Here is a 24,131-nt window from a genome sequence, read left to right on the forward strand (position 1 = left end):
TAACCATCAGGCTCAGTCTGAGCTGTCCTTTCTCCAAGCTAGAAACAGAACCTGCCCCCAGCCAGTGCCCTGCAAACAACCAGGGTTCTGTCGGACCAAGGAGAGTGCACAGAGATTTGGGGTCTGTGAGTGCTGGCAGGGAGAGATCAGGCACGGGCAAACACCTGCAGGAGGAAAATCTCCAGGAAGCAGAGAGAAGATTGGGCAATGAGAGAAAACAAAACCCAGAAATGCTGTGGCAGGGAGAGTTTAGAGATGTCCACAGGATCCCCTCCAGTGCAGCCCCTCCCTCTGAACAAGCCCCCTCCCTCCTGTGCCCCAGCCCAGCCTCTGCCCTCAGGGCCGGGGCTCCAAGGCGTGCAGCCCCTCCTGTGCAGGCAGAGCTGCAGCAGAGCCGTGGGGCAGCTCTGCAGCCCCGGGCCCAGTTCCCTCTGCAGAGCACAGGGCTGGGAGCAGCTGCCCGGCACTGGGGGCTCTGGAGGGGGCACAGCTGGCTCAGGGTGACGTTGTCCCCAGTGCCCGGCTCTGGGCAATGCTGTCAGTGCAGCCAGGGAAGGAGCTGCATCTCCCTTAACCCAATGCCATCATAAGGACACTTGCAAGTCCCTCTGAGATTTCAGTCCAGGCTGGGAGCTTCAACCCATAATGCAAACCTGTCCTAGAGCATCTCAGAGTTTTAAGATTGATGGGGAAAGACAGAGGTGTTGTGACACTGAAAATGCTGCTGGGTTGGTGGAAAGAGCAACGTGAGTCCTTTGCTACAAAAATGGAGCTGGGCTGTGGTGGATTTATGTGCTCTCTGCAGTGCCTGGGGTTTTAAGAGAAACGTGGGAGTGTGAACATCCTCCACTCGAGAAAAGCGAAAGCCTAGAGAAACTGCAAACAGTATGAAGTGACAGATCATATGCCCCCAGTTTCCACTCATTATCTTGCCTCAGGAAAATCACTCTGTTCTACCAGAGGGCAGCAGAAATGCTGAGGGTTTCTGATATCCAAGAATACCAGGAAGTACATGGAAAGAGCTTGAAAAGAAAACATCAGAACTCTTAAACACAAGAGCATGTCCATGTGTGTTATAAAGGAGGGTGTGTGGAAAATGGCTTTGATTTTGGTTACAGGTATCTCCTCTAACCCTTCACTGTCATTTATCCATGAACAGGTCCCCAATGTACAGCCCCAGCAAATGTCCAACAGCAGCTCCATCAGGCACTTCCTCCTGCTGGCACTGGCAGACACACGGCAGCTGCAGCTCCTGCACTTCTGCCTCTTGCTGGGCATCTCCCTGGCTGCCCTCCTGGGCAACGGCCTCATCATCAGCGCCGTAGCCTGCGGCCACCACCTGCACACGCCCATGTTCTTCTTCCTGCTCAACCTGGCCCTCGCTGACCTGGGCTGCATCTGCACCACTGTCCCCAAAGCCATGCACAATTCCCTCTGGGACACCAGGAACATCTCCTACACTGGATGTGCTGCTCAGCTATTTCTGCTCATCTTCTTCCTTGGATCAGCGCTTTCCCTCCTGACCATCATGTGCTACGACCGCTACGTGTCCATCTGCAAACCCCTGCACTATGGGACCCTCCTGGGCAGCAGAGCTTGTGCCCACATGGCAGCAGCTGCCTGGGCCAGTGCCTTTCTCAATGCTCTCATGCACACAGCCAATACATTTTCTCTGCCCCTGTGCCATGGCAATGCCCTGGGCCAGTTCTTCTGTGAAATCCCCCAGATCCTCAAGATCTCCTGTGCCAAATCATATCTTAGGGAACTTCAGCTTCTTGTTGTTAGTGCCTGTTTATTTTTTGGATGTTTTATGTTCATTGTTTTATCCTATGTGCACATCTTCAGGGCTGTGCTGAGGATCCCATCTGAGCAGGGACGGCACAAAGCCTTTTCCACCTGCCTCCCTCACCTGGCCGTGGTCTCTCTGTTCATCACCACTGCTGTGTTTTCTCACTTGAAACCCCCCTCCATCTCCTCCCCATCCCTGGATGTGACCCTGTCAGTTCTTTACTCAGTGGTGCCTCCAGCCCTGAATCCCCTCATCTACAGCCTGAGAAACCAGGAGCTCAAGGCTGCAGTGTGGAAACTGATGACTGGATGGTTTCAGAAACAATAAACTGCTGGCCAATTTCTGCAAATCACTTGAAATAAAAGTCATCTTAGATCCTTCTTGTTGGTTTCATTTTGGAGGTTCTTTCTCTTTTTATTTTACTTTTTTAATCTTGTTAACTAATAAATATAATTGTTTTTGCCATTTCTCATTTTGTTTCTTTCCACCTTCCCTGTGGCCCCAGACTGTGTCAATGAGCTTTGGTGCCTTTAAATTAACTAAAGGATCTGCCAGCAAATTTTCTGCAGAGATGCCCTTCTGTTGCCTTCTCTGGAGCTGCAGCAGCAATGTCTGTGTGCAGAGCTGGGGCAGATCAGTGCTGGCCCAGCAGCTGTGCCCAGCAGCAGCAGCACTTGGTGTTGCCAGTGCTGCTGCCGTGGCCCTGCCCCGCTGCCCTGGTGGCCCTGGTGTTGCTGCAGGGCCTGAGTGCTCTCGGGGCCGGGCACAGCCCTGGGGGTGGCAGTGCCGGGGCTGCAGCAGGGACAGGCCATGGGCACTGCTGGGGCAGTGCTGACACCTCAGCCCAGGCCCTGGGGGCTCCAGGCTCCTTGCCCAGGCTCTCTCAAGAACATGCCCAGGCCAATGCTCAGCACAGAAAAGCCCCGTGAGCAGCCCCAGGCTGGCCGTGGGCAGGCTGAGGGCAAACAACAGGGCTGGGGCTCTGCAAGGGCCCTGGGGCAGACAGGAAGGAGCAGCAGAGCAGGGGCTGATCCATCCCCAGTGCGCTGCACAGCCCAGGGCAGCGTCCCAGAGCGTCCTCATGGAGCTGCCAACAACATCCCCCCTCTGCAGCCCTGGCCTCTCCCCCAGCTCACACAGGTGCCCCATCCTTGCAGGCACAGACACGGCAGCACTGGCTCAGCAGCCCCTGTTTGCATTGCACACAGCAGGGGGAGCACCCCCATGCTGTTGCTGTGGGGACATGAACCTGAGGGAGCAGAAATGCCATCAGCCCCTGGGGCCAGCAAGGGCTGGGGGACACCAGGGAAACCACTCAGCTTTGTCCTGGCCTCTGCACTCAGCCAGAAAGTTTGTTCCCATGAGCTGGGAGTTTCCTGTCCCACTGCAGATGCTGTTTCTCAGAGCCAGAGCTGCCCGGCAGCTGTCCCCAAACTGCCCTGAGCATTTCCTTTGCTTCATCTTTGCTTTCTTTACTTCTCCTGGTACAAATTTCTTCTAATTGCCTACCACAGGGGGCCCAGAACTGGACACAACACTCGAGGTGCTGCCCAAGCAGTGCTGAGCACAGGGGAAGAATCACTGCCCTGCTCCTGCTGGCCACACCCTCCTGATCCAGGCCAGGAGCCATTGGCCTTCTTGCCCACCTGGGCACACTGCTGCTTCATGTCCAGCCTGCTGTCTATCAGTCCCTGCAGGTCCCTTTCTGTCTGGCTGCTGTCCAGCTGCGCTGTCCCCAGCCTGTAGCACTGCAGGGGTTGTTGTGGCCAAAGTGCGGGACTCAGCACTTGGACTTGTTAAACCTCACCTTGTTGGATTTGGGTCCTGGATGCAGCCTGTCCAGGGCCCTGTGCAGAGCCATCCTACCCTCCAGCAGATCAACACTCCCTGACAACTTGGTGTCACCAATATTCCATGAGGCCCCAGAGTGTCCCAATGGTCTCCATGATTCCATGAGGCCTCCCAGTGTCACAAGGTTCCTTTTGGTTCCCTGGCACCCCTTGGTGTCACAATCTCACCGTGTCCCCCAAGGCCCTGCAGTGTCACAGTGGATCCTTGGTTCCATGAGGTCTGGCAGGGCAGCAATACTCTCCTTGGTTCCACAGTGTCACAATGGCCTCTTGGTCCCAAGGGCGACCACGGTATCAAACATGTTTCCTTCATTCCAGGAGTCCCTGAGGAGCAGCACTGGCCCCTTGGTTCCATAGGGCCCTGCAGTGTCACAATGGCCCCATCATGACACCAGGTCCTGCTTTGTCACAATGCTCTGCATGGTTCCACAAGGCCCTGCAGGGTCACAGTGGCCTCTTGGTTCCATTGTCCCCAGGCTCAAACAACTGCTCCATGGCTGGTTTCAGAGAATCACAGAATGAGCAAGGTTGGGCATTGAATTCCAGCACACACCTCAGCTCTCTGATGATCCCGGCACCATGCTGGGCCCTGTTTCACACTGGAGCAGAGCAGATGTTGATGGGACAGGAGCCCTGTGGGGCTGTCAGGGACCTGCAGCTTGCAAGGTGCTCTGCTCTCCCTCAGGTGCTCTCTGAGAGATCCAATCAAAGCTGGGCACCTCAGGGCACAAGTGGCACTGCCTGTTCATGGGCACATAACTGATGTCAGCCTGGATAGGGGCACAGGTTTTAGTACCTGTTAGTTACATATTATACAAGCGAATCTTTATTCTCTGGGTCATTTGAGTACTTTTAAGAAATAGCAAAGTTTTCCCACCAGGAACAGGGATTTCCTGGAGGTGTACTGATGGCAGGAGGAGAAATACTGATCTTTCCTTCTACTGGTGCCACTAATATTCTGTTTATTACTTCTTCTCCCTTTTCCTTCAGGTGTTTTCAGCTCTTCTGTTGAAATGGCCATGTCTAGGGACAGCTCTTCTTTTACAGCAGGTGGATCTATGTACTTCTACTGCTCTCTGATTTCCTCCTCTAGATGGTCTCTGGTCATTCAAGTAGCTCTCAACTGACTGGCTTCAGGCTGTGAGCTGGAGGAAATTGCCCAATATCTCTATAGTTCAAATAAATGTATAATAAATATCATTTTAATTGTGTTTTTATCCATCACAGAATTACCTTATGTCTTTGTCTAAAACTGTTCAGGTACAGAAATCCCTTGGGGATGAGGGACATGTCAGATGCTGCTGGGACATCCCAGAGAGCTGAGGAAAGAGCTGTGATGGTTGTTAAACTGTTCAAATGTCCAACTTCTGTTTGTTGACAAGGAACCTTTCTGTGCCTCTGAGTGTCACCAGGCCCTGAGCCCAAAGGACACAAACCTGTTGAGTTGTGGTTCCCACTGCAGGGGCTGCACTTGGACCTTGGCTCTGCACAGGAGAGCTCTTCATCCCCTTTCTCTCTTTTCCTCCCTCTGGGCATGGAGGGAGCTCCTGGCTTCAGTGTGTGACTCGTGTGTGCAAAGAGCAAATCTGGGCAGAGTCGGGGCAGGGAGGGTTTGGGGGGACCTTGGGATCTGTGCTGGGCACAGAAGGTGTTTTCCATTGTTCTGAGACTGTTGGCTGTGGAAACTGGATTTAATATCCAGCAGAGGAATGACTTTTGCGTTTGATGGAGCTGTGCCTTCCCTTGGCTTTGTTGGCTGACAAGAAATGAACATCCCTCTGTGTCTTGGGCAGCTCCTTCTCCAAGGAAAGCAGGTGGGAGTTGGAGCCAAGGAGCTGAAAGCTGCAGGTGCAGCCTGGGCTGGAGGGAGCTCAGATTTGCACAAGGCTGCTCTGAGTGCCGGGGCTTGGATGGGGGAAATGATGGGGTGGGGGTAGGGACAGAGTCAGATTGATTGTCAGCCATGAAGGGTCTTGACTTTCATATCTATTCAAACTGCATGAGGAGGTACTTGGATTCAGTGTCAATTGGAGATTCCATATGTCAATGAATTAACAGGAAAACAAAACTAAACAGGACTTGAAAAATGTTTTCTCACTGTCTTTTTAAATATAATGTATTCACTTTGAATACACTACTGAGATCAATGTAACTACAAATGTTTTGGAAACTGAAATAAAATTATTCCCAGAGGCTTGTCTTGTAAGGTGTTCTGAGTGTTAATGAGCCCTGGGACACTGAATTCCTGCACTGAAGAGCTGAAGGCTGAACAAGCCTCAGGAGCAGGAAAATTCAGCAGCAGCCTCCAAGGTGCTGAGGATGTCAGCAGCCTCCACTGAGGCCATCCCTGCCCAGAGACCGTGGGGGAATGGGCAGACAAGGAGAGTGTCCCTGGGGCTGGGGCAGCACAACTCAGAGGCACCAGCGGCTCCAGCTGGGCAATGGAGTGTGGAATGTGGCTGGGAAAGCCCTGCCTGGGCTGGGCCAAGCAGGACACACAAGCCCTGACCCCTAAATGCCAAACAATTCTCTCAAGGAGACATTTAAAAAGAATTACAATTGATTGTGTACTGTGAGTTGGAATCCCTAGAAATATACGAACTGCAGATTCTGAGGAACTCAAAACAGCAAAGCAACCTTTACTGGCAACTTTGGAAAATCAGATAAACTCTGGCAAAATGTTTTTTATGACACTGTAGTGCTTTTGGTTTGTTAATTATAGATCTTTCTAATCTTGAGATTTCTTAATTAATATACTGATGAGTATGTTGTGTTTTAGTGCTGGTTAATTATTTATGTATTTATCTTGTTGTGAGATAGGATTACCAGAAAGGTACAGTAGGCTTAAAATTGTAAAAGGGTATAAATAAAAATTTATTAAAAGTAAAATTAAATAAAAGGTAGTAAGAATTAAAATAAATTTTTTCGAATTTTTTTTTCTTTACATTTTTTTCATTTTACTGAAAATGTCAAGAAACTAAACTAGAAATTGCTAGTCAGTTCACTATTTCTAGAATCGCCTAGAAACTTTTTTAGTTTATTGTGGGGAGAAGTTTTTCTTGTTAAGGTGATGGAGATTTTTTTACAAGAGGAAAAAATTGGTTGTTTTTTCTTCTTAATATTGTCATGGATAACAGTTGTCTGGGGAACTTTGTTATTGTGATGTTTTTTTATTGCTACAAGCTTTTTTACAGCTTGTTGATGGGTCATGTCAACTTAAGGGGTATTGTTTTAAAGATGAGCTGTTTAAAGGTAAAAGTTTTTATTATTTTCTTTTAAAATTATTTTTATCTCTGACAATAGAGATGTTCTCTTGGGGATACTGGATTACTTTTTTTTTTCTCCCTGTTTAAACTTTTTGTAAAATTACAGTTATTTTAGAATTCATTTATTTAACATGCAGGTTTTTCTTTGATTAATTTGAAATATTTTGATTAATTTGAATTTTTTTATAGTTTTATGTGTTATAAAGAAAAAGATTTTTTTTATCATAGTTTATAAGAAGATTTTAGTTTTAAGATGGAGGTAGTTTTTCTTCTTTTTTGGGGGAGGGATTTAACTTTTTACTGACTTTTATGGTTTTATGGGGTTTATATATATATATATATATATTTATTTTTTTTTAATTGAGGGAGGATTGAAGCATTGAAAGGATTTACACCTGACCCACTGATAACTTGTGGGGGAAGTTGTGGTTGAGTTGTATTAGGATTGCTTTTATGACTGCTTTGGGGCTTTTTATTGTGTTTAATATTAGTTGTAGGGTTATTTTGTATGGGTTGTAGGAGTTTTTAGTTTTAATTGTGTTGGGGGAGGGGATTTGATGGTAAGATTTTTATTGCTGTGGTCAGCTTTGTTCTGGTTTGGGTTTTGTAGCCTCTTTTGTTTTCCTGTTTGGGAGTTCTTGGGGTTTGGTTTGGTTAGAATGGGGCTGGTGGGGGAGGTGGCCTGTGGATGGGGGAAGGGACTCGGCCCACAGCAGGGTTGCTTGGTTTGGTTGGGTTTGGTTTGGTTTGGTTTGGTTGGGTTTGGTTGGGTTTGGTTTGGTTTGGTTGAGATGGGGGCCGCTGCTTCTTTGTTGCTGGGGAAAGAAAGAGGAGGTTCCTGGGTTTTTTCATCTTTAACATATGTGTTTAACAGAGGCATTTTCAGTATCTTTGTCGTTTTACAGATTGTCAGTTACACAAAATTTTTGTATTACTTTTTAAAATTCTTCTCATGTCAAACTACAACAGACATTCAATCAACAAAAACCACATCTCAGAGCATTGACTTGGCCCATTTGACTTCACAAACTCTAAGCCTGTTCAATTTCATGTTATTCAAAATCTGCAGGAGCAAAGAAACATAAGAAGACATGGAAAGAGAGAAAGACAAAAAAGATTTAGAGAAGCACACACTGAGCTACCAAGCCCTGGATTCCAGTGTTCAGATGGAAATTCCAAGAGGACCCAGGGTCAAGATGTGTGCTTGCCTTGTGGTCAGCCTTCAATACCCCTTGGTCTTCCTGGGCCCTCTCCCCAGCTGGGACTTGGGGTCATTTGGTCCCTCAGGAGCTGGGCTGGGGCTGCAGAGGTGGCTGTGGAGCATTGCCTGTGCTGTGCCAGGGACTGGCAGCCACTGCTGGGCTGGGATAGAGGCTCTGGGGGGATTGGGGTTACAGGGCAGGGCCTGGAGCTGCCCCTTCCTCCCGCCACACATGAAAAGTTTTGATGCAACAATCTCCTCCAGTCTTTCACAACAGGCAATGTTAGAGGGGGAACCCCAACTGTGGCCATGGGCACCTGGCTGAGAAGGACAGTTCCATAGGAAGGAAAGCACAGAGACCCAGTGTTTGGAAAGCAGCTGAAAGGCTCACTAGGCCAAGGCCAGCCAGACTTGTCAGGAATGGCAGATTTTGTCGGGAAGCAGTCTTTGGATCTAGGGAGTTGTGGAGGTGGAGCACCAATCTCACCCATGGACACCTGGAGAAGCAGCACAATTCTTTCCCGCAGAAAGGAAAACACGGAGCCTTCCCCAGTGTTTTGGGGAAAGATGAGAGCTGACCCTTGCAAAACCACTGCCAGAAAAACTTGTCCTTGCAATATTCCTATGGGAACAATCCCTGGATAAAAGGAAGTTTGGAGGTGAAATCTCAATTCAGGCCATGGATGCCTGGAGAAGAAAGAGAGTTCTTTTCCATCAAAAGGAAAGCACAGAGCCCCAGTTTTTCAGCAGCAGATGAGAAGTGACCTTCAACATGCCAAGTTGGACCAGTCAGGCAGTCCATGGGAGGTAAAACCAACCAGACCTGCTCTGTGTTCCCTTGGCTTTATGGTGCTCCATAGTGTCACAATGGTGCCTTGGTTCCATAAGGCCCCATAGTGTCACAATGGTCCCAAATGATTCCATGAGTCCCTGCAGTGTCACAATGGTCTCTGTGGTTCCCTGTCAGGACCCAGGACATCCCTCTGGCTGTACTGAGCAGCCAAGACCCCTGTCAGGGGTCTCAGAGACCCTGACACAGAGCCCAAAATGCCCCTGTGGTTTTGATTATGACCCGTGGAGAAAATTACACACATTGTATGAAGATCAGTAAGCCACAACAGTTTAAATAGAATATTAGTGAAGTCATCACAGGGTGGAAAAGTAGATTTTTGCATTTTTGGTATGGGGGTTCAGGAGGCAAGATGGAGGGAACTGTGTCCAGCCTTTCTCCTTCTTCTTGGCTTCCATCTTCTGCTGTGGTGTGGGCACTTATAGATTGGTTTAGAATAGAAGCTCACTGTCTAACATAGGTGATAGGTTTTGGAAAGTAATTGTAAACATTGTATACATAGTTTTTGTATAAAGACATAACATCGCCCTGTGGGCAGGCAGAATGCCTTGGACTGTCTTTGTGAGCTGACCTCGGCAGGGCACTAGAAATCTTTTAATAGATAAAATAAACAACCTTGAGACCGAGAAATGAAGAGCCCTGACTCCTTCTTCAAGCGCCGGGCTGGGAAAAGAGACTTTTGAACTTTTCTCGGGGTCACTCTGATAAGCTAATGATCCCGACAGTTCCCCAGGCCCCACAATGCCATGTGACTCCTCTGTTCCAAGCAGCTTGCAATGTTACAATGGACCTTTGGATCCTGGGGGTTTGTGGTGTCACAATGGTCTCCCTTTGGCTGCACATTGTCACAATGGACAGTTGATAACAGGAGGCCACTCTGTGTCACCCTGGAGCTTTGGTTCCATGAAGCCTGCAGTGTCACAATGAACCCTTGGTTCAATGGAGTTCCACAATGTCACCATGGCCCCTCGGTTCTATGCAGCCCTGCAGTGTCACAATGGTCTCCTTTGGTTGCCCAGTGTCACAATGGACCACTGATGTCATGGGGCCTTGCAATATCACCCTGGACCTTTGGTTCCATGCAGCCCTGCAGTGTCACAAAGGCCTCTTGGTTTCACAAGGCCGCACAGTATCACAATGGTCTTCTTAGTTCTGTGAGGATCCCCAGGGTCACAATGGTCTCACTGGTTCCATGAGGCTTCAGAGTGTCACAATACTTTCCTTATTCCATAGGGCCTCACAGTGTCCCAATGATTCTATGAGTTTCAATGATTCTGTGAATTCCCTCAGTGTCAAAATGGACCTTGGTTCCATGAGGCTCTGCAGTGCCCAAATGGTCTCTCCATTAGGTTCTATGAGGTCTTGCAATGTCACAATGGATCTTTGGCTCCATGGGGCCTCAAAGTGTCACAATGGCCCCTTGGTTTGATGGGGCCTGTCAGTGTCACAATGATCCCTACATTCCATGGAGCCACATAGTGTCAGTACTGTCCCTTTGGTTCCATGAGGCTCAGCAATGTCACAGTGCTCTCCATGATTCCATGAAGCCTCACAGTGTCACAATGGTCCCTTGGTTCCATGGGCCCTGTGCTGCTGCATTCCCCCCTCCCCTTCTCAGGCCGCCCTGCCAGCTGAGAAATGCTCCTTGGGCCTCGGCCTTGGCCAACAGCCCCTGGGCTCAGCTCCTCTGCAGCTCATCACAAACACTGTCTGCTCCAGGCACTGCTGCTGCTCAACCAGCTCCTGGTTCCTTTAGCAGCAGCCCTAGGAACTGTTTTTGCTCCCTCCATTGCCCACCATCCCTGTTCTCACACTGCCAAAGAAAGCTGTTGATGCCAAGTGAGACCAGGATGAGCCATTGCTGGGACTGAAACCCCTCTCTTGGGGCCCTGCAAACAGCGCTCCAAAAGGAGCCCTTGGAGCTCTCTTGGGCCAGCGACTCCCTCTGAGTGGGGCCTCTCCCAGCCGGGAACTCTCCTGTTTGCTGCACTTGGGGATCCTGAACAACGACGGAGCCTGGGCCGATCCCCCCACTCCTCCAGGCTCAGCCCTTTGCCCTTTGCTGGGGAGATGCCAAAGGATCCACAGTGAGCATTTCCTGCCCTCAGGGGAATTGCTCACAGGTGCCTTGTACTGACTCTGTGTCTGTGTGCACGCGGGAGTGCCTGTGCTGGGGAAACATGGCAGAAATGCTGCTCTCTGAGGGATTTCGATAGCTGAGTCTGTCAGCCCTGTAAGTGAGAAGTCAAAAAGTCTAAGCTAAGTTAATTGCTGTGAAGTGTTTTTATTTTGTTAAGTTCTTTAATATAAGTTATAAGCAGAGTTGAATACTTTTAAATGTTATTCTCTGTTAAATGTCAAAGTCATAGAAGTAAGGTTAAATACTGTTAAGTGCTGTTCTTTTGCACAGTTGTGAAGCTTAAGGTATCAGTCAAGGTTAAGTCCTGTTAAGTGTGACCTCCGTTAAGTTTTTAGGCAGTATTCCTTTTATCCTTGCACTCACTGTCCTTGTGTCACACACCACAGGGACAGTTCTCTGTTCATTTCTGGTTTGATTGCCTGGATTTGATTTGGTATTGTTGTTGCTTTGTTTCCTTGCTGTGCCTGAAATGTCCTCTCAGGAGCAGAGTGACTCTTGCCAAGGAACTTTGTGCTGCTGTCCCTTAATATTAAATCTGGTTTTTGCTGATCCCTTGCTGGGGATTTTTTCAGTGCTCTCAAGCCCTTGTTTGTAACAGGGTGAAGGAGCCCTGGCCCCGGCTCTGGGGGACACGGGGACGCTGCCGGGGGGTCCCTGTCCCCCTGTCCCACCCCCCAGGGCCCCGGCCCCCGTCCCCGTGTCAGGCTCTGGGGTCGATGTCGTGGAACATCCTCTGGGGGAGGCTGTGGGGCCGGGGGCGGGGGGACCCGGGGGGACAGGGGACTCTACTGTGCACGAGCAGGGTTGGACTGCTCTGGGGGGAGCTGTGAGGGGGGCTGGGGCAGAGTGACCTCCCCAGTGACCTCACACAGCCCCTGTGATGTCACACTGATCCCTGGGATGTCACACAGCCAACTGTGATGTCACACACCCCCCGTGATGTCACACATCTTCCTGTGATGTCAGAGAGCCTACTCTGAGATGTCATCCTGTGATGTCATGCAGCAGACTCTGTGATGTCACAAAGTCACACTGCGACATCACAGTCTTTTCTGCGATGTCACAGCCAGCTCTGTGATGTTGCTCAGTCACCAAGTGATGTCATAACCTACTCTCTGATGTCACAGAGCCACCCTCTATGATGGCAGAGTTTTCTCTATGGTGTCACACCCTACTCTATGACACCAGAGTCAGCTCTGTGATGTAAGAATCCCTTCAATGATGTCACAAAACCCTCACTGTGATGTCAGACTGCCACTCTGTAATGTCACAGCACACACTTTGACATCAGAGCCTGCTCCGTGATGTCATCCAGCCATGCCATGATGTCACAGACTGCTCTGTCATGTCCCACAATCCTCTCTGTGATGCTGTAGCTGCTCAATGACCTCTCACAGCAACCTCTGTCATGTCACAGCCCAATCTGTGACCTTACACAAGCTACTCTGTGCTGTCACACATCCCCTTGCTGACGTCACAGCTGTTCTGTGCCTCTATGACACAGCCACAGAGGTGCTGCTGTGACACAGCCCCCTCAAGGCCATCCCACAGCCCCTGCCAGTGCTGAGCCCCTGTGAGCTCTGTCTGTGCCCTGCTGGTGTCCCTGAGGGGCCCTGGCAGTGCCCCAGCCCTGCTGGGCTGTGCACAGGAGCTGCTCCTGGCCAGAGCTGTCTCTCTGCAGCGCTGCCCTTGCCAGGAGCTGCCTCCGGGCCAGGAACCCAGCCCAGCTCAGCAGCACAGACACAGCTCAAGGACTTTTATGAGCCTCTGGGGATTTTGTGCTCTTTGCATCAGACTCATCAGTGCCTCAGAGTGGGCTCAAAGACTTCTCAAGACCTCAAAGTGAGATTGAAACACTGAAGTTTCTTGTACTTTCAGTAGATCCAGATGAGGCACAAGACTGATAAAGTGTCCCCAGGTTCCAGGTAGAGGAGAGAACTGGTGGCAGTGATGACAAGTTGGGGCAAGCAGGGGAAAGGTGTCTCTGATCCTGAGCAAACCTGCGCCTCTGTCCCTGCAGGCTGTCGGCATCCCCTGGCTGCCCTACCTGCCTGGCCCCTTCCTTTGCTGAGAGCTCTGCCTCCTGCCTGCCTCTGCCTGCCCACACAGAGCCTTGGGCTGCTCCAGGCTCCTGCTGGGGACGTGGTGCACCATAGCCCTGCCCAGGCAGGGAAATTCCTTTATCCTGGTGTCCAGTCTGGGTCTCCTCAGGTGCCTTTGGAATTAATTCTTTCTTTCTCTGGCTGTTTTCTACTATGTGGAAAGGATCCACCATCTCTGAAACCACCCTTCAATCCCTTCCAGGGCTCTCCTCTGTTGTCCTCACTCCCCACCCCACTGAGCACAGGGCTCCCATGTCCCTATTAATTGTCAAGTGCTTGAGGCCAGGAGCACCTGGACAAGAGGGACAGTTCTTTTCTATAGGAAGGAAACCACAGAACCCCAGAGTCTGAAAGCAGACGAGAAGCAGTCACCAGAAGCCAAGGCCAGCCAGACCTGTCTGTCCTAGCAGTTTTTGTCCTACAGTAACCCTTAGATATTCGGGGAGTTTTGAGGGTGGAATTCCATTTCAGCCATGGGTTCCTGGACTGGAATGACAGTTCTCCATGGGAAGGAAAGGGCAGAGCCCCAGTGTTTTAATGGCTGATTAGAGGCAGCCCCAATGAGGCCAAGGCCAGCCAGACCTGTGGTCAGGGAAGAATCCTTGGAAAGACAGAATTTGGGGGGCCAAAGCCCACCTTTGTCTACGGGCATCAGGACAAGAAGAACAGTTCTTTTCTACAGAAAGAAAAGTACAGAGCCTCAGTGTTTCAAAGGCAGATGAGAGCTGGCCCTCAGGAAACCAAGAGAACCTGGACAGACCTGGCAGCTTTTCTCTGGGAGATATCCTTGGATATAAGGAATTTTGGAGGCTGATTCTCAATTTTGGCCATGGATGCCTGGACTTGAGAGATATTTTTTTCAATGAGAAGAAAAGCACAGGCCCCCACGTGTTTTGAAAGCAGATGAGAGATGGTCCCCAAGAGGCCAAGGCCAGCACAGAGTGGGTTGTGTGAGGTCACAGGTAGGGCTATGAGAGCACAAAGTTTGTTGTGTGAGATCAATGAGCAGCTACAGCATCACAGAGGGGATTCTGTGACATCACAAAGCAGGCTGTGACATCATGGCATGGCTGGATGACATCATAGAGCAGGCTCTGAGGTGAAAGTGTGTGCTGTGCCATTACAGAGTAGCAGTATGACATCACAGAGAGGGTTTTGTGACATCACTGAGTGGGTTGTGACATCACACAGAGTTCTGTGACATCACAGGGTAGAATGAGCGTCCACAGAGCAGATCCTGCCATCATAGAGGCTGGCTCTATGACAACAGAGAGTGGGTTCTGACATCACTGGGTGGCTATGTAACATCACAGAGTTGGGCTGTGACATCACATAGTGACTTTCTGACACCACAGAGTCTTCTGTGAAATCACAGTGCAGGTGCATGACATTCCAGGGTGCATCCCAGAGCTGGCTCTGTGACATCACAAGGGTGCTGCGTGATGTCCCAGATTGGGCAGTGACATGACAGATGACTGTGTGACATTGCAAAAGGGCTGTATGACATCATAGGGGGCTGTGGCATCACAGATGGCTGTGTGAGGTCACTGGGGAGGTCACTCTGCCCCAGCCCCCCTCACAGCTCCCCCCAGAGCAGTCCAACCCTGCTCATGCACAGCAGGGTCCCCTGTCCCCCCGGGTCCCCCCGCCCCTGGCCCCGCAGCCTCCCCCAGAGGATGTTCCACGAGATCGACCCCAGAGCCTGACATGGGGACAGGGGGCCGGGGCCCTGGGGGTGGGACAGGGGGACAGGGACCCCCCAGCAGCGTCCCCGTGTCCCCCAGGACCAGAGCCTGGGCCAGGGCTCCTTCACCCTGCTATCAACGAGGGCTTGAGAGCACTGAAAAAATCCCCAGCAAGAGATCAGAAAAACCAGATTTAATATTAAGGGACAGCAGCACAAAGTTCCTTGGCAAGAGTCACTCTGCTCCTGACTGGACACTTCAGGCACACCAAGGAAACAAAGCAGCAACAAAACCAAATCAAATCCAGGAAATCAAAACAAAAATGAACTGAGAACTTTCCCTGTGTGTGTGTATGACACAGGGACAGTGAGGGCAAAGATAAAAGGAATATAGCCTAAGGCTTAACAGGCCTCACACTTAACAGGACTTAACTTACACCTTAAATGTAACCGATCCCTTAACATCAAAGTTTATCAAAATAACAGCACTTAACAGTATTTAAGTTTACTTATAACCTATGACTTAGAAATTTAACAGAGGAATAACACTTAACAATATTTAACTTAGTTAATAACTTAAATTAAATGTAACAGTTTTGCAAAAGAACAACTCCTAGGAGAATTGAATTTAGCTTAGACCTCATGACTTTAACCTTACTTACAGCTATCTGGATATCTGAGTGACTCAGCTATCCAAGGCACTCAAACCCCTCAGAGAGCAGCATTTCTTCCACTTTTCCCCAGCACAGGCACTCCTGTGTGCACACAGACACAAAGAGTCAGTGCAAGGCACCTGTGAGAAATTCCCCTGAGGACAGGAAATGCTCACTGTGGATCCTTTGGCATCTCCCCAGCAGACCAAGGGCTGAGCCTGGAGGAGTGGGGGGATCGGCCCAGGCTCCGTCGTTGTTCAGGATCCCCAAGTGCAGCAAACGGGAGAGTTCCCAGCTGGGAGAGGCCCCACTCAGAGGGAGTAGCTGGCCCAGGAGAGCTCCAAGGGGCTCCTTTTGGAGCGCTGTTTGCAGGGCCCCAAGAGAGGGGCTTCAGTCCCAGCAATGGCTCATCCTGGCTGCCCTTGGCATCAACAGCTTTCTTTGGCAGGGTGAGAAGAGGGATGTTGTGCCACGGAGGGAACAAAAGGAGTTCCCAGGGCTGCTGCTAAAGGAAGCAGGAGCTGGTTGGGCAGCAGCAGTGCCTGGAGCAGACAGTGTTTGTGATGAGCTGCAGAGGAGCTGAGCCCAGGGGCTGTTGGCCAAGGCCGAGGCCCAAGGAGCATTTCTCAGCTGGCAGGGCAGCCTGAGAAGGGGATGGAGGAATGCAGCAGCACAGGGCCCATGGAACCAAGGGACCATTATGACTCTGTGGGGCCTCATGAAATCATGGAGAGCACTGTGACATTGCTGGGCCTCATGGAACAAAGGGGACTGTACTGACAATCTTTGACTCCATGGAATGTAGGGATCATTGTGACACTGACAGGTCTGATCAAAACAAGGGTCCATTGTGACACCATGGGGCCTCCTGGAACTGTGGAGACCATTGTGACACTCTGGAGTGTGATGGAACCAAGGAGCCATTGTGACACTTTGAGGCCCCATGGAGCCAAAGGTCCATTGTGACATTGTAAGGCCTCAGGGAACCATGGAGAGACCATTAAGATACTTCACAACCTCACAGAACCAAGGGGCCATTTTGACACTGAGGGAACTCATGAAATCATGGAGACCCTTGTGATACTATGAGGCCCCATGGACAAGCAAAGCATTGTGACACTGTGAGGCCTCATTGCACCAGTGAGACCATTGTGACCATAGGGGATCCCCACAGAGCCAAGAGGACCATTGTAATACTGTGGGGCCTCGTGAAACCAAGAGGCCTTTGTGACACTGCAGGGCTGCATGGAACCAAAGGTCCATTGTGACATTGTGGAGCCTTGTGTCATCAGTGGTCTATTGTGACACTGCCCAACCAAAGGAGACCATTGTGACACTGCAGGGCTGCATAGAACCTAGGGGCCATGGTGCCATTGTAGAACTCCATTGAACCAAGGGTTCATTGTGACACAGCAGGACTGTGTGGAACCAAAGCTCCAGGGTGACACAGAGGGGCCTCCTTATAGTAAACCCTATGGACCTGGGTAAGGCTCCATGGAGGACTGAACAATAGGAACTGCTGAGACAGCAACATAAGTTCCTGTCTCTCTGATAGCTTATCTCTGTAACCCTATAGGCTATGTTACCTAAATTCTAACTATTGCTCAAGTTTGGATCCCCCTTAACCCAATGAAAGGGGCCTACTTTAGCCCATTTGACAGAAGAACAGCTGTCACTGGGACCCTTCACAGACTCCCTCAATAAAGCCATCACTGTGGAACACCAGGACCTCCTTCTCCTCTCTTGCCTTCTGCTGCCCTCAGCCAAGGGCAACCTACCTAGCAAGCAAGAGCTGAGATCCTAAGAGAGCTTGCAACCACTAAAGAGCTGATAATCACCAAGCTTGCTAAGGGGGTAAGCCCGCAGCATCATCCTTGGGCTAGCCTAGCTGTAAGGCACCCTGTCTCCCTGAGGACTGGGCTCCCGGGCTATCTTGCACTGCTTGATAATATGGCCAGAATAGAGGCTTTATTATATCTCCTATCATCAATAGCCCATTGTGACAGCGTGGAGCCAAAGGAGACCATTGTGACACCACAAACCCCAAGGGTCCAAAGGTCCATTGTGACATTGCAGGGCTCATGGAACAGAGGAGTGACATGACATTGTGGGGCCTGGGGAACCACGGAGATCATTGTGACATAGCAAGGCCTCATGGAATCATTGGGACCATTGTGACACTGCAGGGCCTTCTGGAACCTAGGGGCCAGTGTGACACTGTGGGACCCCATTGATCCAAGGGTCCATTGTGACACTGCACGACTTTGCCATTGTGACACGGCTGGACCCCATAGAAACAAGTCGTCATCATGGCACTGTGGGACCTCATGGATCCAAGGCAGCACTGTGATACTATGGGGCCCCACAAAACTAAGGGAACATGAAACAGGTCTGGCTGGTTTGGCCTCCCAGGGGCTGCCTGATAAATCACCTTGGCATGTTGAGGGTCTCATCTCATCTCATCTCCTATTCAAATGATGGGGCTCTGTGCCTTCCTTCCCAATTGAAAAGAGCTCTCCTTCTCCTCCAGGCACCTGTGGAACGAACTGCGATTTCACCTCCAAATTTCCTTATACCCAGGGATTGTTCACATAGGAATACTGCCAGGACAAGTCTGTCTTGCAGTGGTTTTACAAAGGTCACCTTCCATCTATCCCCAAAACACTGGGGAAGGCTCCATGCTCTCCTTCCTATGGGAAAACACCGTCCTGCTTCTCCAGGCGCCCATGGCCGAGATTGGATTTCCACCTCCAAAATTCCCTAAATTCAAAGACTGCTCCCAGACAAAATCTGCCTACCTCACAAGTCTAGCTGGCCTTGGCCTAGAGAGACTCTCACCTGCCTTCCAAACATTGGGGCTCTGTGCTTTCCTTCCTATGGAAAAGAACTGTCCTTCTCAGCCAGGTGCCCAAGGCCAGAATTGGGATTTCACCTCCAACATTGCCTTACTGTGGCAGACTGGAGGAGATTGTTGGCTGTAAACATTTCATGTGTGGGCGTGGAAGGAGCAGGTCCAGCCTTGCCCTGCCCTGGAACCCCAATCCCCCCAGAGCCTCTATCCCAGCCCAGCAGTGTCTGCCAGTCCCTGGCACAGCACAGGCAATGCCCCACAGCCACCTCTGCAGCCCCAGCCCAGCTCCTGAGGGACCAAATGACACCAAGTCCCAGCTGGGGGAGGGGCCCAGGGAGACCAAGGGGTATTTAAGGCTAACAACAAGGCAAGCACATTTGTGGACCCTATCTCCTCTTGGAATTTCCATTTGAACACTGCTGGAATCCAGGAGTTAGTAGCTCTGTGTGTGCTTCTCTAAATCTTTTTTGTCTTTCTCTCTTTCTGTGTCTATTTCTGTTTTAGTTATCTTGCAATTTTTTTTTAACATAAAATTGAACAGGCATAGAGTTTCTGAAGTTGAATGGGTCAAGTTAAAGCATTGATAACTGTTTTTTGTTGATTGAATGTCATAGAAAACCTTTTGCCAAAGTTTCTCTGATTTTCTAAAATTCCCAGTAAAGATTGGCTTGCTGTTTTGAGCTCCTGAGAATCTCTTGTTGGTATTTCTCTAGTGCATCCAACTCAGAGGAAGGAAACAATTGTAATTCCTTTTAAATGTCTCCTTGAGAGAATTGTTTGGCATTTAGGGGTCAGGGCTTGTGTGTCCTGCTTGGCCCAGCCCAGGCAGGGCTTTTCCAGCCACATTCCACACTCCATTGCCCAGCTGGAGCCGCTGGTGCCTCTGAGTTGTGCTGCCCCAGCCCCAGGGACGCTCTCCTTGTCTGCCCATTCCTCCACGGTCTCTGGGCAGGGATGGCCTCAGTGGGGGCTGCTGACATCCTCAGCACCTTGGAGGCTGCTGCTGAATTTTCCTGCTGCAGAAGCTTGTTCAGCCTTCAGCTCTTGAGTGCAGGAATTCAGTGTCCCAGGGCTCATTAACATTCAGAACACCTTAGCAAGCCAAGCCTCTGGGGATAATTTGATTTTAATTTTCAAATCATTTGTGGTTAATTAGACAGATCTCAGTAGTATATCTGCAGTGAATGCAATATATTTAAAAAGACAGTGAGAAAGAATAGACAGAGTAGTGGCTCTGTCTACAGTGTGGTGATGCAGGCGAGAGCAGGACTGCGAAGAACTGAGGTGATGGAATGAAGGAGTGGACACGCGTGTGGATGCCAAGGCGCTTTTTTAGCCCAGGCAGGGCCAGTGACGGTGTCAGGTAAAAACCATTAGGGATGCACTTAAAAAGGGGATGGGGGCAACAGAAGAGACACGAGGGACCAATGAGCAAAACCCAGGGGAGCAGCGAGGGACACAACTGAACCAATAGGAAGCGCCCAGGGGAGGGAAAAGGCTGAAGGGAAAAATCATATTCTAGGTGAGGGATGAGTGACATAGAAGATTCTTGACATGAGAGGGGACGGTTACAATGGTTGACAGGCAACAGGTGGGATCTTTGGGCTCTGGACGGTTACTGCAGCCCCCAAGAGCAGCTGAGCTCTGCCTTTGGCACAGTCAGGCTGGGCCAGCACAGGCCATGCTCAGCAATTGCTTGTGTGTGCCTGGCCTTGCTGTCAGCCTCGGCAGCGGCTGCGTGGCCCCTTTGTGGCCCTGTGCTGGCCCAGCCATGGTGGCCCAGCCCCTGCGCAGGCCCAGCCCAGGCCAGGAGCATTGCAGCTGGGAACGGCCCCTGTGCCGTGGTGCCCACAGCAGCCTTGGGGCTCTGTGCCCCATGGCCTCCCTGCTGGGCGGCCTCTGCCAGCTCCTGCCGGGCCCGTGGCACCTGTGGGGCTGCACAGACAGCCCTGCCCCGGGCTCTGCCAGCCTCTGGGCCAGCAGAGAGGCAGCCAGGGCTGGCCATGGCTGGGAACAGGCCCTGAGCCCTGCAGGAGGATGGAGCTGGGCCACAGCCAAACTCAGCCCAGGCCAAAGCTGGGCTTAACAGCCACGGCTGCCAAGGACTGGGCACAGAGGCTGGTGCTGACAAATGTCCCAGGCCCCCTCCCTGCTCTGTCCATGCCACCAAGGGCACAGAGCAGCCTCCTCTCTGGGCCACTTGCCTGTTTTCAATGCCTTGCACAGGCGCTGGCCCTGCCCCACAAGGCCTGGCCTGAGTCCTGCCCCTGCATGCTCAGCCAGGCTGAGATGGACACTGATGGTTTCTGGGCCAGGCTCTCTGAGCCCAGCCCAGCTCCCTGCAAGCTCTGCCAGCTGCCCTGAGCTCTGGGCAGCACCAAGGGCCTCTCCCCAGCCCAACCCAGCCGGCTCTGGCCCCACAGCTCTGCTCAGGCCAGGCTGCTCTGGGCACTGCCCCACGGCCTCAGCCCCTGGCAAGGGCACAGCAGCAGCTGCAGCTGCCACAGGACTCAGCCCCAGCCATGGGGGAAGGGGTTTGGCCAAGGCCAAAGGAGGCTCCCTGGCTGCCCTGCTCCCCTCGGTCTGAGGTGCTGAGAGCTCTGCAGCCCCTGCTGCCATCCCATCTGCCCAGGGCAGCACAAGAGCCCCGGCCTTAGAGCCCTCATGAGCTGCTCCTGCTCCAGGCCCAGGGCCCATGCCAAAGCTGGGGCAGCCACAAAGCTGTGCCCATTTCTGTTCGTTGCTGCTCTGATGGGGATGGATCCTCAGCCACTTGGAGGTTGATGATGAATTTTAACACACCAGAGGCCTCTTAACTTTTGAGATCTTCAGTTATGGAATTCAGTAAAAGAGGGTCATAAGCATTTCTTCTAACATACCCGAAGAATAAAAGCCCCAAGGAGTTATCTAAATGTTCAATTCTGTGGTTAACTGAAAAAAATTTCAGAAGTGTATTCAAAGTGAATAAAAAACTACTGAGGGTAATGCAGAGAGAACTGTTTGTCCTCTTTTTTTTCCTGTTTATAGATGGATATCGGCAATGTCCATTTGATATGGACCCACAGCACCTTCTAATGCAGCCTGAAAAGATAGAAAAATCAAGACTCTTCATGGCTGATAATCAATCAGACTTTGTCCCTTCCCCCACTCCACCATTTCCCTCATCCAAATCCTGGCACTCCTATGGATCAGGAATAGTGTGGCCAGCAGGACCAGGGCAGTGAATCTTCCCCTGTGCCCCTGAGCTCTGCTTTGGGCAGCACCTCGAGTGCTATCTAATTCTAGGCCCCTTTGGGTGGTCAATAGGATGAAATTTCTGCCAGGGAAAAGCAAAGCTGAAGCCAAGGAAATTCTCAGGGCAGTTTGGGGGTGGCTGCCAGGCAGCCCTGGCTCTGAGCAACAGCGTCTGCAGTAAGACAGAAAACTCCCAGCTGATGGGAACAAACTTTCCAGCTGACTGCAGAGGGCAGGACAAAGCTGAGTGCTTTCCCTGGTGTCCCCCAGCCCTTGCTGGCCCCAGGGGCTGATGGCATTTGTGCTCCCTCAGGTTCTTGTCCCCACACAAACAGCATGGGGCTGCTCCCCCTGCTCTGTGCAATGCAAACAGGGGCTGCTGAGCCAGTGCTGCCGTGTCTGTGCCTGCAAGGATGGGGCACCTGTGTGAGCTGGGGGAGAGGCCAGGGCTGCAGAGGGAGGATGTTGTTGGCAGCTCCATGAGGACGCTCTGGGACGCTGCCCTGGGCTGTGCAGCGCACTGGGGATGGATCAGCCCCTGCTCTGCTGCTCCTTCCTGTCTGCCCCAGGGCCCTTGCAGAGCCCCAGCCCTGCTGTTTGCCCTCAGCCTGCCCACGGCCAGCCTGGGGCTGCTCACGGGGCTTTTCTGTGCTGAGCATTGGCCTGGGCATGTTCTTGAGAGAGCCTGGGCAAGGAGCCTGGAGCCCCCAGGGCCTGGGCTGAGGTGTCAGCACTGCCCCAGCAGTGCCCATGGCCTGTCCCTGCTGCAGCCCCGGCACTGCCACCCCCAGGGCTGTGCCCGGCCCCGAGAGCACTCAGGCCCTGCAGCAACACCAGGGCCACCAGGGCAGCGGGGCAGGGCCACGGCAGCAGCACTGGCAACACCAAGTGCTGCTGCTGCTGGGCACAGCTGCTGGGCCAGCACTGATCTGCCTCAGCTCTGCACACAGACATTGCTGCTGCAGCTCCAGAGAAGGCAACAAAAGGGCATCTCTGCAGAAAACTCTGCTGGGAGATCCTTTAGTTACTTTAAAGCCACCAGGAGCATGGCCCCTCATTGACACAGTCTGTGAGCTCAGGGAAGGTAGAGAGAAGCAATATGAGAAAAGGCCCAAACACTGATATTTAATTATGGACAATATAAAAAACCTAAAAAAAAGGGGAAAAAACCCACAGCCAAACCAACAAGAAATATTAAAAATTGCTTTTATTACAAGTGATTTGCAAACACTGGCCTGCAGTTTAATGTTTCTGAAAGCATCCAGTCATCAGTCTCCACACTGCAGCCTTGAGCTCCTGGTTCCTCAGGCTGTAGATGAGGGGGTTCAGGGCTGGAGGCACCACCGAGTACAGAACTGACAGGGCCAGATCCAGGGATGGGGAGGACATGGAGGGGGGCTTCAAGTGAGCAAAGATTAGAGTGCTGAGGAACAGGGTGAGAACAGCCAGGTGAGGGAGGCAGGTGGAAAAGGCTTTGTGCCGTCCCTCCTCCGAGGGGATCCTCAGCACGGCCCTGAAGATCTGCACATAGGAGAAAACAATGAACACAAAACATCCAAGTCCTAAAGATGCACTAACAGCAATGAGCCCCAGTTGTTTAAAGTTGGAGTGTGAGCAGGAGAGCTTGAGAATCTGTGGGATTTCACAGAAGAATTGGCCCAGGACATTGCCATGGCACAGGGGCAGGGAAAATGTATTGGCTGTGTGCAGCAGAGCATTGAGAAAGCCACTGGCCCAGGCAGCTGCTGCCATGTGGGCACAAGCTCTGCTGCCCAGGAGGGTCTCGTAGTGCAGGGGTTTGCAGATGGACACATAGCGGTCATAGCACATGATGGTCAGGAGGAAAAGCTCTGCTGAGATGAAGAACATAAAGAAAAAGAGCTGTGTGGCACATCCTGCATAGGAGATGTCCCTGGTGTCCCAGAGGGAATTGTGCATGGCTTTGGGGACAGTGGTGCAGATCATGCCCAGGTCAGTGAGGGCCAGGTTGAGCAGGAAGAAGAACATGGGCGTGTGCAGGTGGTGGCCGCAGGCTACAGCGCTGATGATGAGGCTGTTGCCCAGGAGGGCAGCCAGGGAGATGCCCAGCAAGAGGCAGAAGTGCAGGAGCTGCAGCTGCTGCGTGTCTGCCAGTGCCAGCAGGAGGAAGTGCCTGATGCAGCTGCTGTTGAACATTTGCTGTGTTACCTTAGCATGGGGATCTGTAAAAAAAGCAGTCATGGAATAGTTGTTTGGAGAGGACTTTAAATATCCCAGCATAGCTTGGGGGCTCTTTCCCTCCACTGCCTGCCCAGGGCTCTGCTGCCTGGAGCTGTCCCTGCCAGCAGCTGCTTCCCTGTGCCCAGGGCTGGGCCCTGCCAGTGCTGCCAGAGCCCAGCCCAGCCCTGGGGGCTCAGCTCTGCCCTGCAGACCCCTCCCAGCTCAGGCACTGCCCAGGGGCAGCTCTGGCTCTGCAGGCTCTGATGGCAACGTCAGAGCTTCCTGAGGAAGCTGGAACAGCAACACTGATGC

General features: G+C 51.6%; 2 protein-coding genes across 2 annotated transcripts; one reads left to right on the forward strand and one right to left on the reverse strand.

Annotated features, from left to right (window-relative positions):
* Positions 1 to 1,096: 1,096 nt before the first annotated feature.
* LOC141727933 (olfactory receptor 14A16-like) lies at positions 1,097 to 2,116 on the forward strand. The gene has a single exon (XM_074534218.1). The coding sequence runs from the start codon at positions 1,097 to 1,099 to the stop codon at positions 2,114 to 2,116; it is 1,020 nt and encodes a 339-aa protein (XP_074390319.1).
* A 20,746-nt stretch (positions 2,117 to 22,862) lies between these two features.
* LOC141727934 (olfactory receptor 14J1-like) lies at positions 22,863 to 23,795 on the reverse strand. The gene has a single exon (XM_074534219.1). It carries the CDS (start codon positions 23,793 to 23,795, stop codon positions 22,863 to 22,865), a length of 933 nt encoding a protein of 310 aa, XP_074390320.1.
* Between the last annotated feature and the right edge of the window lie 336 nt (positions 23,796 to 24,131).

The sequence above is a fragment of the Zonotrichia albicollis genome, unplaced genomic scaffold (assembly GCF_047830755.1).
Source record: "Zonotrichia albicollis isolate bZonAlb1 unplaced genomic scaffold, bZonAlb1.hap1 Scaffold_257, whole genome shotgun sequence".
Taxonomy (NCBI): Eukaryota; Metazoa; Chordata; class Aves; order Passeriformes; family Passerellidae; genus Zonotrichia; species Zonotrichia albicollis.

Coding starts and splice junctions, on each gene's coding strand:
- LOC141727933 (XM_074534218.1), top strand. CDS start 1,097: ATGGCTTTGATTTTGGTTACAGGTATCTCCTCTAACCCTTCACTGTCA.
- LOC141727934 (XM_074534219.1), bottom strand. CDS start 23,795: ATGTTCAACAGCAGCTGCATCAGGCACTTCCTCCTGCTGGCACTGGCA.